At 40.7% G+C, this 14,720-nt stretch overlaps 1 protein-coding gene across 1 annotated transcript in view; it reads right to left on the bottom strand.

Annotated features, from left to right (window-relative positions):
• The window catches only part of Slc27a2 (solute carrier family 27 member 2), a 36,937-nt gene extending 33,796 nt beyond the window's left edge, over positions 1-3,141 (bottom strand). The window contains exon 1 of the mRNA XM_046460876.2: positions 2,446-3,141. Coding sequence (XP_046316832.1) covers positions 2,446-2,923 — 478 coding nt within the window. The 5' untranslated portion in view covers positions 2,924-3,141. The remainder of the gene's footprint in view (positions 1-2,445) is intronic.
• Between the last annotated feature and the right edge of the window lie 11,579 nt (positions 3,142-14,720).

The following is a 14,720-nucleotide window of genomic DNA, read 5'->3' as shown; positions in this document are numbered from 1 at the left end:
CAGAGGGTGCTGTAGGTCTACTGGAAAGTCTGGTTTGAGTTTTGAGTAGGGGATTTCATAATACTCTCCACATAAACACAATACTCTATGGCGGAGGAATATTGCCTTGATGGGGAAGGAGGTACATTTTGAGCATTCCTAATCTGAAAATCTGGAGTGCTCTAAGATCCTAACTTTTTGAGTATCAATATGATGTCATAAATAGAAAATTTTACACCATGAAACTATTCTTTATGTACAAACATATTAAAATATTTTATAAAATGACTTTCAGGCTATGTGTATAAAGATACATATGAAACATATATGAAATTTTTTGAGTTGGGTTCCATCTGCAAGACATCTCATTATGTGTATGTAAATATTCCAACATCTGAAAAAAAAATCTAAGATTTGAAATACTTCTGGTCCAAGGCATGGAAGGTAAGGGATTTTCAACTTGTATACAGTCGTATTTCTGACTTTATTAGAGAACCAAATGCTATAATAGTCATTTAATCTGAGCTTCTTTGACAATTAAAAAATGAGTTCTGTGAAGTCTCTCCAAGAGTGTCTGGGGTACTAAAGAAGCAATAATGTTTAAGTGCCTCCTGAAGATTACACAGTGCAAAGATTACCGTGTTAATAACTTCCCTCTAAGTATGTAAGAGGGTCTTCTTTACTAAGTTTTAAAGTCATCTCATTTCAAAGGCAACTAGAAATTGTTGGGGGTTTTCTTGAATGGACCAAGCTTTTTAAATAATCTGGCTCCCTTTAAAACCATCTCTCTGTTTTTGAAATTTTATATGAAGTTGACATTTTTTTTGGATAATTTATTTTATGCCACATGGAACAGGTATATAATTTTTCTGGTTTCATATAAATGAATTGACATTTTATCTTTCTGGGAAGCTAGATGAACTGCTTAGCTTAGTTTCCCTAGCTATGAGCAGAAGGGTAGATTAAACAGATGCTTGATCCCTTCCAGTAAGAACAATTTACATGCATGCAGAGGAAGACAGCATGTTGAAGGAAAGAACATGGGCTTTGAAGTTGCACAGATCTAGATTGGACTTTTAAGCCTCAGTTTTCTCAACTGTTAATAATAGGGGGTATTCACATAACATCTCACATTGTAATAAAAGCATCCAGTATAGGACTTGGCACAGAAAGGCATCCCCAAAAGGTGGGGCTTCTTGGTCTGATTCAGAGAATCAACCCCTGGTCCAGAGTGCAGAAATTAAAGCTTTTTCCTGGGAGTAGGGGGTGGTGGTAGAGGGGAAAGTGCCAAGTTCTGAGACAAGCTGTTGGGAGGAGGAAACCATCAACTCTGTAGGTAAGCGGTCCTTTGCTTTTTCCTGACCTGGACACCACTTTAACATGAAGATATATCATTTCAGGTCTCGCTGAAAGGCAAATACACATATGAACGGGGTTTCCTGTTTTTATAAATGCAGTGGAGCTCAGAAGGGCACTTTAGCAGATCTGCAAAGTCTTCTCCTTAGGCATCAGGTGGGGTCACCTTCTCTCTGCAGTAAGAAGCCATGAATACTAACAGCACTTGAGAACTGGAAGTAGCGTTGAAGATTGCCTCATGACAGAGAAATACACTAAAGGACAGAAAAGAGAAGTGACTTCCCAAGATTACACAGCTGATCAAGCAGCAGGGGTGAGAACTGTCCCTTTGGATTCATTCAAGTTCATGCTCAAGACCCTCTACATTTTAATGCAGATGGTGTAGGTACTGGTAAAGAGCTGGACTTTGGAGGTGGAATGCCCTGGTTAAGCCCCTGCCCTCCAGTTCTATGACATGGAGCATGAGGCTTCACCTCTCTGGGCTTCAGTAGTCTCATCTATAAAAGTCCCACAAGTAACGCCTACCTGTTGTGAGGATTGAAAGTAACATTGTGTATACAATGGACACTGCATACCCTTGGTTTCAGCATTTGCAGTTTCAACCAACACGGAAGGAAAATATTCAGAAAAAGCTGTGCTGAATATGTACAGACTATTTTTCTCATAATCTTCTCTAAACAATACTATCTCAGAACAATTTGCATGCCACTTACATTGTATTCGCTATTATGAGTAATCTACAGATGATTTCAAGTATATGGTAGGATTATACCTAGGTTATATGCAAATACCACGCCATTTTATATAAGGAACTTGAATATTAGAGGATTTTGGTTTCTTCGGGGGTCCTGAAATTAATCCCTCACTTCTTTACTAGGGAGAACCATAGTGCTTAACCTGGTACCCGGCACATTGCCCCAACACTGGTGGTTCTCTAATGATCATTAACTGCGTTGAAAGGAAAAGTTGTAGCCCTCTATAATAATACATCTACAGTTCCAATCTAAATCTCTCTCTCTCCAGCTCCCCTACACCATGCTGCCTGCAGCTCATTTTTCGCTATGGCACGGGGCAGCCCCCCCCCCCCCCAGTGGTTAGTTTGAAGCTCACCTGGTGAGGCCAGCAGCACTTTTGCCCCGCAGCAATGGAAACAGTGCAACAGAGACTTTGAGCGAATGTTGTAGTTGAGGCACGCCATGGGACAGCCCAGCTTGGCCAGACCCAGCCACAGCCATATGAAGGCCGGCTCATTGCCCATAAAGACCGCCACGCATTCTCCTTGGCGCAGGCCGAGGTGGTCGTGCAGCGTTCGCGCCACCTGATTGCTGCGCCGATCTACCTGTGCGTAGGTGAGCGTCTCATCGCGGAAGAGCAGGAAAGGCTTGTGTGGGGTCTGGCGCGCTTTCTCTAGAAAGGAACTTAGGATGGTGCGCGCCGGACGCCGCTGTCGGTAGCTGCGCACCTGCAGGGCCATGTTGGCCACCCGCAGGAAGTAGCGCATATCCTGGAAGAAGTAGGGGCAGCAAAAGTTCACCATCAGTGGCAGGAGCAGTAGCCCCGCCAGGATGGTGTACAAGGCGGGGGTCATGATGGTGGTGGAGTCCTCTGTCCCCGCGGGGGCAGAGGGCGCACTTCGGGCGTGCAGCTTGGCGGCTGGGTGGACTCTGAGAGGACAGCGGACAGGCTGCGCCGGGGCGCGCGGCTGCGGGACGGAGGGCTAGCGATGAGGCTGTAGTGACGACCAAGCGCTTTGGCTGTCAGCACCGCCGCAGGCTGTCTAGCGTGTGGCGCTTGTGACGGCTGCCAGGGGTTCCGGGCGTGATCGGCAGGCTGCGCCCGCCCCCTTGTGGGACGCAGACACCTGTGTTCCGGCCCGCCCCTGAGGTTCTCTTGGGGAGAGACAGGTGACCCTGCGACTTGCTGGGGGCGGGTTCGGGGGTAGGGTTTCTGCCACTGCCCCTCCGTAGTCTGGTGTCCGGGGTCAGGTCTAGACTTCCTTGCATTTTGACCAAAGTACTTTACATCTCAGAGCCACAGTTTTTCTCATCAAACGGTGATAATAGGCTCAAATAGAGGATGTTGACAAGATTAAAGGAGCCAATGCAGGCGTGGGGCTATTAATTATTTATTGTTACCACTAATAAAGTGGCTTATGGTGATGACTTTTTGTTTTAAATCAGTAAAATATCCCAAAAATGTGAGACTGCCCTATTATTTATTAATAGCGGGTACCAGGTGCCACTGCCAAGCCATAGTCCCATCTCTCCGTCCTGGTCCCAGGGGCTTTCCGCCTGGTGTCTCTTTGTTTCTCAGATTTGTTCCCCCGCCCAACCGCAGCCTTGCTTTCAGGCATCTCCTGAGGAAAAGACTTCAAGGTTGCACAAAAGCGCCAGCGATGGTCACAAACAGCTTATCCCAACTCCAGCTGGGCCCTTTCCACCTCGTGAGTCTTGATTTCTCCGGAAGTATTGCCACACATTGCCACGAGGACTCAAGCTCTGCCGTTACTTCATTTATTTTAATATTTTGTTTCTGGTAAGCATTTCTCTTCCACCCTCAGCAAGTTTTCAAAACACACAATTAATTATTAAGTGGCCCTGTCACAATGCGAAAGAAACAGTACATTATTGGCATTTCTCAAAACGCCATTTCTTTTAGAGGAAGTGTGATCTTTTCATAATTTTCCTTAGTATTACTCTATACAAAACAAATACTACTTGCTACTGAGGAGAGGCAGGATCTAAATTTAGCAGTGGTTTACTCTAATCCTTCTGCCCGGTGTTCATCCATTTTATTCTCTTCTCTTCTCTCCTACCCTCCTCTTCTCTCTCCTCCCTGATCATCATCTCCTCCTCCTCCTCCTCCTCCTCCTCCTCCTCCTCTTCCTCCTCCTTCTTTTTTTATATTGGGCATTGAATCCAGGGCCTCACACATGCTAGGCAAATTCTGTACCATTGAGCTACGACCTTAGCCCTTTAGAAATATTTTTGAAACAGAATCTCCCTAAATTGCCCTGGCTGATCTTGAACTTGCCATCCTCCTGCCTCAGCCTTCCAAGTAGCTGGGATTACAAGCAGCACCGTAGCCACAGGCCCATCTTCTTACTCTTGTAAGGCAAATAATGGACACTTACTCCTCCCAGACACTTGGCTAGGGTCATATCCCTGTGTGTGTGTGTGTGTGTGTGTGTGTGTATGTATATATATTTCTCATTATTCTCTAAAAGTGACACTTTCATGCTTATGAAATATAGACAAGCAAGGGAAGTTTAGAGAGGCAAATTAAGAGAGTTAGTAAGGTATAAGTTTTGGAAACTGTTATCTGTTTAGTCCCAGGAATCACTCTTAGCTCACACTTAACAACATCGCAACTATGTCTTTTTGGCCCTCCTATTCTCTAGGTGTCTGTCCATATTCTTTTATTCTTCCACAATTAAAAAAAATGTCTTTTACAACCTTTGGGCCTCCCATTTATAGCCCCTTCTTTTTATCCCTGGTACCTGCTCAAGCAGGTTTTGCCTTGTCTTATCTTTTTTGTAGCTGATCTACTATCCAGTGACTGGTTGCATCATTTCCTTGGGGATGTATTGGGGACCTTCAACATCTCTGAGGAAAAGTCATTAGCATTAACCAAAGTAGGGGGCAGAAACCATTCTGGTGTGCACTTTATCTTTCAAGTTGCAGGTCAGGGCCCGTCTTCTTGTTTTCATCCTGATCCATCTTCCCAGTGCCTCTCTTTTTATGGCTAGTCATTTCAATGTAGCCTTCTGCCCCTCTTTTCTTTTCCTTGAGTAGCTACTCTCTATCAAGAATGCTGGATTAGCAAAGATGCCTACTTTCTTCTTATTATCCTGAGACTTACTTTAACCTTGTATATCAACTGTCTTTCAGTTGCAAGTGAAGAAAACAAGCCACACATTGTCATAAAGAAAAACAGAAATTTAAACAGGAAGGTCCAGCAGTCTGAAAACTTCAGGTGATCCCTAATGTGTGGCTTAGAAGCTGGACTTAATTTTTCCTTCACTTTCTCTCTTCTCCAACTCCTCTGTTCTAATTCAAACTCTCCCTTCATGGTCCAAGGATATTTGCCAATTGCCTTTAGGGATATATACTTCCTGGGTCAATTTCAAAGAGATACACAAAGATCTTTTTTCCTTAGACGTCTTCACTTAAAAAAAAAAAAAAATCCCTGACTGAACTGTGTGCCCATCCCTGAACCCTTGGGACCTGGGGAAGAGAAATGCTAATTGGTTTAAGCCAGTCAGCTTCACTCATGGAGGTGGAGGTATAGTCAATTCCACCTATACTATTTTGTGGAAATTTTCAGGGTATTATTAAAAGTGGGTGAGGGAGAGTTGATACAAGAGAATAAATAAATCTGGGGAAGCAATTAGCAAATGTCTTAACATATACCTTGTAAATCTTTACCCCCAAAAGTTTACCTTTTGCTCTACCACCTGGTTAGTAGTTGTTTTAATCTTTTTGTATTGCTATAACAAAATAACATACACTAGGTAGCTTATAAACAACAGAAATTTATTTCTCATGGTCTTGGAGGCTAGGAATTCCAAGATTAGTGTTGGGACAGGGCCTGTTTTCTTATAGATAGTATTTTTTTTTTGACCTTTAAATTCTGTTTGTTTATTTATTTATTTATTTTATGAACTCCCATTTTTACCCCGTATACAGACTGCAGAATCACATCAGTTACACATCCATTGATTTACATATCGCCATACTAGTGTCTGTTGTATTCTGCTGCCTTTCCTATCCTCTACTATCCCCCCTTCCCCTCCGCTCCCCTCTTCTCTCTCTACCCCCTCTACTGTAATTCATTTCTCCCCCTTGTATTTTTTTTCCCTTTCCCCTCACTTCATCTTGTATGTAATTTTGTATAACCCTGAGGGTCTCCTTCCATTTCCATGCAATTTCCCTTCTCTCTCCCTTTCCCTCCCACCTCTCGTCCTTGTTAAATGTTAATCTTCTTCTCATGCTCTTCGTCCCTACTCTGTTCTTAGTTATTCTCCATATATCAAAGAAGACATTTGGCATTTGTTTTTTAGGGATTGGCTAGCTTCACTTAGCATAATCTGCTCTAATGCCATCCATTTCCCTGCAAATTCTATGATTTTGTCATTTTTTAATGCAGAGTAATACTCCATTGTGTATAAATGCCACATTTTTTTTATCCATTCGTCTATTGAAGGGCATCTAGGTTGGTCCCACAGTCTTGCTATTGTGAATTGTGCTGCTATGAACATCGATGTATCGGTGTCCCTGTAGCATGCTCTTTTTAGGTCTTTAGGGAATAGACCGAGAAGGGGAATAGCTGGGTCAAATGGTGGTTCCATTCCCAGCTTTCCAAGAAATCTCCATACTGCTTTCCAAATTGGCTGCACCAATTTGCAGTCCCACCAGCAATGTACAAGTGTACCCTTTTCCCCACATCCTCGCCAGCACTTGTTGTTGTTTGACTTCATAATGGCTGCCAATCTTACTGGAGTGAGATGGTATCTTAGGGTGGTTTTGATTTGCATTTCTCTGACTGCTAGAGATGGTGAGCATTTTTTCGTGTACTTGTTGATTGATTGTATGTCCTCCTCTGAGAAGTGTCTGTTCAGGTCCTTGGCCCATTTGTTGATTGGGTTATTTGTTATCTTATTGTCTAATTTTTTGAGTTCTTTGTATACTCTGGATATTAGGGCTCTATCTGAAGTGTGAGGAGTAAAGATTTGTTCCCAGGATATAGGCTCCCTATTTACCTCTCTTATTGTTTCTTTTGCTGAGAAAAAACTTTTTAGTTTGAGTAAGTCCCATTTGTTGATTCTTGTTATTAACTCTTGTGCTATGGGTGTCCTATTGAGGAATTTGGAGCCCGACCCCACAGTATGTAGATCGTAGCCAACTTTTTCTTCTATCAGGCGCAGAGTCTCTGATTTGATATCAAGCTCCTTGATCCATTTTGAGTTAACTTTTGTGCATGGCGAGAGAAATGGATTCAGTTTCATTTTGTTACATATGGATTTCCGGTTTTCCCAGCACCATTTGTTGAAGATGCTATCCTTCCTCCATTGCATGCTTTTAGCCCCTTTATCAAATATAAGATAGTTGTAGTTTTGTGGATTGGTTTCTGTGTCCTCTATTCTGTACCATTGGTCCACCCGCCTGTTTTGGTACCAGTACCATGCTGTTTTTGTTACTATTGCTCTGTAGTATAGTTTGAAGTCTGGTATCGCTATACCGCCTGATTCACACTTCCTGCTTAACATTGTTTTTGCTATTCTGGGTCTTTTATTTTTCCATATGAATTTCATGATTGCTTTCTCTATTTCTACAAGAAATGCCGTTGGGATTTTGATTGGCATTGCATTAAACCTATAGAGAACTTTTGGTAATATCGCCATTTTGATGATGTTAGTTCTGCCTATCCATGAACAGGGTATATTTTTCCATCTTCTAAGATCTTCTTCTATTTCTCTCTTTAGGGTTCTGTAGTTTTCATTGTATAAGTCTTTCACCTCTTTTGTTAGGTTGATTCCCAAGTATTTTATTTTTTTTGAGGATATTGTGAATGGAGTGGTTGTCCTCATTTCCATTTCAGAGGATTTGTCGCTGATATACAGGAATGCCTTTGATTTATGCGTGTTGATTTTATAGCCTGCCACTTTGCTGAATTCATTTATTAGCTCTAATAGTTTCTTTGTAGACCCTTTTGGGTCTGCTAGGTATAGAATCATGTCACCTGCAAATAGTGATAATTTAAGTTCTTCTTTTCCTATTTTGATGCCTTTAATTTCTTTCATCTGTCTAATTGCTCTGGCCAGTGTTTCGAGAACTATGTTGAACAGAAGTGGTGAGAGAGGGCATCCCTGTCTTGTTCCAGATTTTAGAGGGAATGCCTTCAATTTTTCTCCATTCAGAATGATGCTAGCCTGAGGCTTAGCATAGATTGCTTTTACAGTATTGAGGTATGTTCCTGTTATCCCTAGTTTTTCTAGAGTTTTGAACACAAAGGGATGCTGTACTTTGTCGAATGCTTTTTCCGCATCTATCGAGATGACCATATGGTTCTTATTTTTAAGTCTATTGATGTGGTGAATAACATTTATTGATTTCCGTATATTGAACCAGCCTTGCATCCCAGGGATGAATCCTACTTGATCATGGTGCACAATTTTTTTGATATGTTTTTGTATCCGATTCGCCAGAATTTTATTGAGGATTTTTGCATCTAGGTTCATTAGAGATATTGGTCTGTAGTTTTCTTTCTTTGAAGTGTCTTTGTCTGGTTTAGGAATCAGGGTGTTGTTGGCCTCGTAGAATGAATTTGGAAGTTCTCCCTCTTTTTCTATTTCCTGAAATAGCTTGAAAAGTATTGGTATTAGTTCCTCTTTAAAGGTTTTGTAAAACTCTGCTGTATACCCATCCAGTCCTGGGCTTTTCTTAGTTGGTAATCTTTTTATGGTTTCTTCTATTTCCTCAGTTGATATTGGTCTGTTTAGGTTGTCTATATCCTCCTGACTCAATCTGGGCAGATCATATGACTTAAGAAATTTATCGATGCCTTCACTATCTTCTATTTTATTGGAGTATAAGGATTCAAAATAATTTCTGATTATCTTCTGTATTTCTGAAGTGTCTGTTGTGATATTGCCTTTTTCATCCCGTATGCTAGTAATTTGAGTTCTCTCTCTTCTTCTCTTCGCTAGCATGGCTAAGGGTCTGTCGATTTTGTTTATTTTTTCAAAGAACCAACTTTTAGTTTTGTCAATTTTTTCAATTGTTTCTTTTGTTTCGATTTCATTAATTTCAGCTCTGATTTTAATTATTTCTTGCCTTCTACTTCTTTTGCTGTTCTTTTGCTCTTCTTTTTCTAGGATTTTGAGATGAAGTGTGAGATCATTTATTTGTTGGTTTTTCCTTTTTTTAAGGAATGAACTCCAAGCAATGAATTTTCCTCTTAGAACTGCTTTCAATGTGTCCCATAGATTCCGATATGATATATTGATGATATCAGGTATATACCTGGAATACAATAGAGGCTCAGTGAATTGCCGTGTATCTTCTGCCCTCTAATTAAACCCTTTGCTTGAGATTCAAAACCATTCACAACCTAGGCCCAACTCAGGCTCTCTAGTTTCATCTCTCCTTACTGTGGATATTTGGTACTATATCTCAGCAGTCCTGGTCTACTGTGTGGTTCAGGCAGGTTCCTTAACCCTCTGTTGCCAGAAAAAGAGGTACCATCAAATGGAGTCATCATAAGGATGAAATGAAATTGTATATTTCAAGAACTCTGGACAGTATATCATTAAGTGCTCAATAAATGCTAACTTGATATAGTACTTATCTCCATCATATGACAGCCTCTCACCCACCCCTGACTTCTCCCTTCCTCTCTGTTTTTTTTTTTATAGATTCTGCTCATCTTTAAAACCTAATTCAGTGTTCCCTCCCAGGAATGGTACCCTGGGCTTCCTCCACACTCACATGTGCCTCCCCTGTCCCATGCACTCTGTTGCAGTAGGGTGACTTGCTCTTCTGTGTGTTTCTCCAACTAGTCTGTGAGTTTATAGGGTCAAAAAACCCCACATTTTTTAGCTCTAAAAAAGAAAATGTACCTGCATTGTATACTTAAAAATTGTTAACTATGTTATGTATATTTTGCCACAACTTAATAAAACTCCACAAGTGTAGACTTTTTCAAGAAAGGATGAATGTTTAACAAAGATACAAAAAGATAGAAATTAGAATATTAAACAAAAAAGGAAATTGGAATATCTTTGTAGAAAAAACACAATTTTTTATTTGGTTTACCATAGCACATTGAGATTGGTTTTATACAAGTTTATTCATGCTGGAATGTAAATTCAACAATGAAATACAAAGAAGAGCCAAATCTTGGACTTTTATTTATTTATTTATTTATTTTTACCATCTAAATCTTTCTTTTTTTAATTAATTAATTTTATTTTTACACAAATGGAGTACAACTTTTTATTTCTCCTTTGGACATGTTGTAGATAGAGTCATACCATTCATGCAATCATACCCATACATAGGGGTAATACTGTCCATCTCATTCCACCATCTCCCCTGACAAATGTTAGACTTTAATGTAACAGGACTGTGTCAGTACTGGGATCTTAAATGGGATCTTAAATGTGGAGATCCACCCCATACCCTCAGCAAATCCTCTTTCTTCTCCCATCCTCCATATTTGTGGAGCCTACTCACTTCCTTCAAGATTCTAGTTGCTTCACGACCAGTCACTTCAACACAGCTTCCTACACTCTCTTTTTCTTAAACTCTACCCAAAGCACTAGATGCCCCATCTCTTCTGTTCTAGTCTGAGGCACTGCGGGGGAAGTCACAGGAAGACATGATAACTGGGTGTGCACACTGACAACTTTTTGCTGTGGTCAGGACTTCTGCTCTTACAGAAGGCCTCCCAGGGCATGTTCAGGCCTTCCCTTCTCCTGTTAAAGCCCCCCAATCCCAACCTCAAATGTTCTTTCAAAGTATATCTCTCCTACTTTATGGAGGCAAGGTAGCCCATTGTTTCTTGAACTTTATAGATGTCAGAATCTCAAAGGAATATGTTAAAAACACAGTGTGCTAAGCTCTACCCACAGAATTTCTGATTTGGTAGTTTTTGAGTAGGGCCAAAGAATTCATAGTTCTTAGAAGTTGCCATGTAGTGCTGATGCTGCTGGTCTAGGGACTGTCCTTTGAGAACCCTTATTTGATCCAGTGGTTTCCAAACTGCTCAGCGGAGGCTCAGGACTTCTGAGGAGCCACTGAAGAGACTTCATTGCAGAGAGTGGGAAAGGGGCTCTGGAAGAACCCTACCCTACTCTAATAGAACAGCTTCACATCTATCTGTTTTGTTTTGCTTACGGGACTTCCAGGTAGTATTCATATGAAAAAAGCATTCCAAAAACCTGTTCCTTTCAGTCTTCTAGCCCTCATGGATCTATCCCTTTTTCGGAATTTATAAATGTACCACACAGACCAGGGTTTCTTGTCTCATGCTTGTGAGTTTTAACCCCTCCCCCTAGCCAGACTTTCCAGAATGAAGTAATAGAAAAGAGCATGGAGCTCAAAGTCAGAGGACCTGCACTGAAGTCTTTGTCTGCTACACATTGGCTGAATGCCAGTGGTTAAGTTCTCTGAACTCTCACAGTGACCTGTGTTAATTTTGTAGGCCTAATGTATAGGACCTTTGTTGCTAAAATCAGAAGATTATGAAGCCTGATGTTTTTGTGACATTACTTATACAAATAGGAATTTCGTGTCACTGACTGACTCATTGGTTTGTAGGAGGTTCTGTCTCTGGGTTCTGGGAATCAGTCACACCTCTTGCAGTGTGGGTGTTTGTTATCCTGTTGACGGTCAAGCATGTGTCATGTGGGTGAGGACACACAGGATATGTAGATATTCAGAAAGGGAAATGGTAAGAGTTTAGTGGAGATGGTGTGTGCCAAAACTTACTCTCCTTTTGGAGAATAAAATAGAAGAGATGCTGGGAACAATTAATTGTTGATATTGGACATGAGGAAGTGGGAACACCTTTTATTGGCATCCCAGTTGTGCTTGCTAATGCCACACTCAAGGAAAAAAATACAGCTTGAAAAAAAGGCATTTGCTGTCTTTAGTTAGTACCAGAATGTAGTGAAATGATTACTGCTGCTAGCACTAATACAGGTGCTTCACAAGATTTGCTTTCTATTTTTTCAATAACCCTCTCATTTTTCTGTTAGTCTCCCACTACAACCCATACATCCCCATGTCAGTCATTATGGGATGTGTAGGTTAATTCTTTATTCCTTAGCTCCTATTTCCCCACCACCTTCTCTTGTAATATCTTTTTGTTGTCCACTATTTTTTTTAATTTTTATTTTTTGTTACCGGGGTTGAACTCAGGGGTACTCAACTACTGAGCCACATCCTCAGCCCTATTTTGTATTTTACTTAGAGACAGGGTCTCACTGAGTTGCTTAGTGCCTCACCATTGCTGAGGCTGGCTTTGAACTTGTGATCCTCCTACCTCAAGCTCCTGAACCACTGAGATTACAAGAGTGTGCCACAGCGTCTGGCTGTTGTCCAATTCTTAAAGGTAGAAGTTGCCTAGGATTGTATCTTCAACTTTCTCTCTCTGGTGTCTTCCTCTCTAGTTGACTTTGTCCATTCCTATATAGTTGAATGCCATCTGTAGGCAAAGGACTCCCAAGTCTAAGTAGTCAGCTCTAATTTCTCTTCTGATTTTCAGGTCTGATTTAATAAGGGCATAAAGAACATTTCCAGATGAATCCATTATTTCAGTCACTCAATTTATTCATTTGCATTTATTTAAAGTACACTATGTACAGACTATTCATACAGAAGCAGGCAGGACAAATATTATCATTTCCATTTTCAGATAAGTGAATTAAAACTACAAGACGTTAACCAACTTGCCAAAAGTCACACACAGTAAGGAAATTGTGGACAGGGACTAGAATCCCAAATTTCTGATTTCTACTAGGTGTTGGAATGCTTAATGAAGTAGATCAAATGATGCCACTTCCCGCAAAAATATATATGTTCACTCAGAACCTGTGAAGGTGATGTTATTTGAAAACATGGTCTTTGGAGATATAATTGAGTTATAGGGCTGAAGATGACATTAACGTGGATTAGATGGGGTCTCTAAATGCACTTAAAAGAATCCTTAGAAAAGAAAAGGAGAGAAGACACACAGAAGAGAAGGTGATGAGAGATGGAGGCAGAGGCGTGTGTGTGTGTGTGTGTGTGTGTGTGTATTTAGAAAAACAAAAGCAGAAAAAATTAGTTGGCAGCAGATCTACCATACAAGTAATGTTAGGGGAAATTCTCCAGGCAGAAGGATTATGACAACAGACACAAACTAGAATCTGTACAAATACTTCAAGATGTAATCTTGTGACTAAATTGTGAAATCATGATTTATTAGTAATAGAAGCATCCATGACTGCTATATGTAGTAGTAAGAGGGAACTTCATGGAAACATTGCCATCTGAACTAAATGGGAGAAATATAAGATTAATAAATATTATTAATAGTGCCTGCAGAGGGGAATTGACAAGACTCTACTGTTAAGCACTTTATGTGTGGTAACCATGTTTTGATTCAGGAGATTCTATCCCCCTCTCTATTCCCACCCCTACCCATCTCCAGGAACACGCATGGCCAATTGGACCAGGATTGTGTGCCTTCAGCTAGACCAAAGCATTAAGAATTCCATATAGGGCTGGGGATGTGGCTCAAGCGGTAGTGGCCCGGGTTTGATCCTCAGCACCACATACAAACAAAGATGTTGTGTCTGCCGAAAACTAGAAAATAAATATTAAAAAATTCTCTCTCTCTCTCTCTCTCTCTCTCTCACTCTCTCTTTAAAAAAAAGAATTCCATATAATCATGTATGTGGGTGGATTTGTTTGGCTTACCATGTTTGTTATCTTAAGAATATGAACTAGAGCTAGTGATGGTGGCAGGCACGCTTATAATCCTAGGGACTCAGGAGACTGAGGTAGGCAGATTGTAAGTTCAGGTCAGCCCAGCAATTTAGTGCAACCCTGTCTCAATTAAAAAGGGTTGGGGATGTAGCTCAGTGGTAGAGTGCCCTTGGGTTCAATCCCAACACCTTTACTCCAAGGGAAAAAAATGGACTAGAAAATCAGGAATAGGGAGCTAAAGCTGAAAAATGCTGCCAGGGGTATCATTCATGATTTTGGGAGTGCAGGCCAGTAATTTTGGTCTTCAATTTGGGTTTGATGTTACCTCACGGTTAGACCCAGGTTATGCAGTTTTGGCAGGTATGCCACAGAAGAGGCATTTGTCCTTCCCAGTGTGCCACACCCTAGGCCCACTCAAGTTGTTCTGTTGTTGCTAATTGTTTGCTCACTTAGCTGGAGTGCTCACTGCCAGATTCATTGGGAATATATATTTTTCCTCCATCATTAAGACATATCTTGTGAGGTGACACTGTCAGATTTGTAAATATTCTTTTATGCCTCAATTTTTCCAAATGACTTTAGCACCTTTGATTATTCTTGCCAGAATCTATTATTTCATATGGTATTTCTAAAATGATGACTTTATTTCTATCATTCCTTTTGCATGCATTTATTGGCATCCTGTTTTCTTTTTCTTCTATTTTTAAGAATGAATATAGTTTCGTTAATTTTAAATAATTCAATGTATTATAATTGTTTTGTGGTGTGTGTGTGTGTCTGAGTGTTTGGTGCTGGGGATTACACTCAGTCCTTGCACATGCTAGGCAAGCTTTTAATCACTGAGCTACATTCCCAGACCCCCCTTTTGTGTTATTGATCTCGGCTGGCTTCTGTCTTCTTTCGCAGATC

The sequence above is a fragment of the Marmota monax genome, unplaced genomic scaffold (genome assembly GCF_021218885.2).
Source record: "Marmota monax isolate L192 unplaced genomic scaffold, Marmota_monax_Labrador192_F-V1.1 WCK01_AAM20220418_F8-fsc00001, whole genome shotgun sequence".
Lineage (NCBI taxonomy): Eukaryota > Metazoa > Chordata > Mammalia > Rodentia > Sciuridae > Marmota > Marmota monax.
Note: the sequence above shows the minus strand (reverse complement) of the source record. Positions and strands in the feature narration are given on the sequence as shown.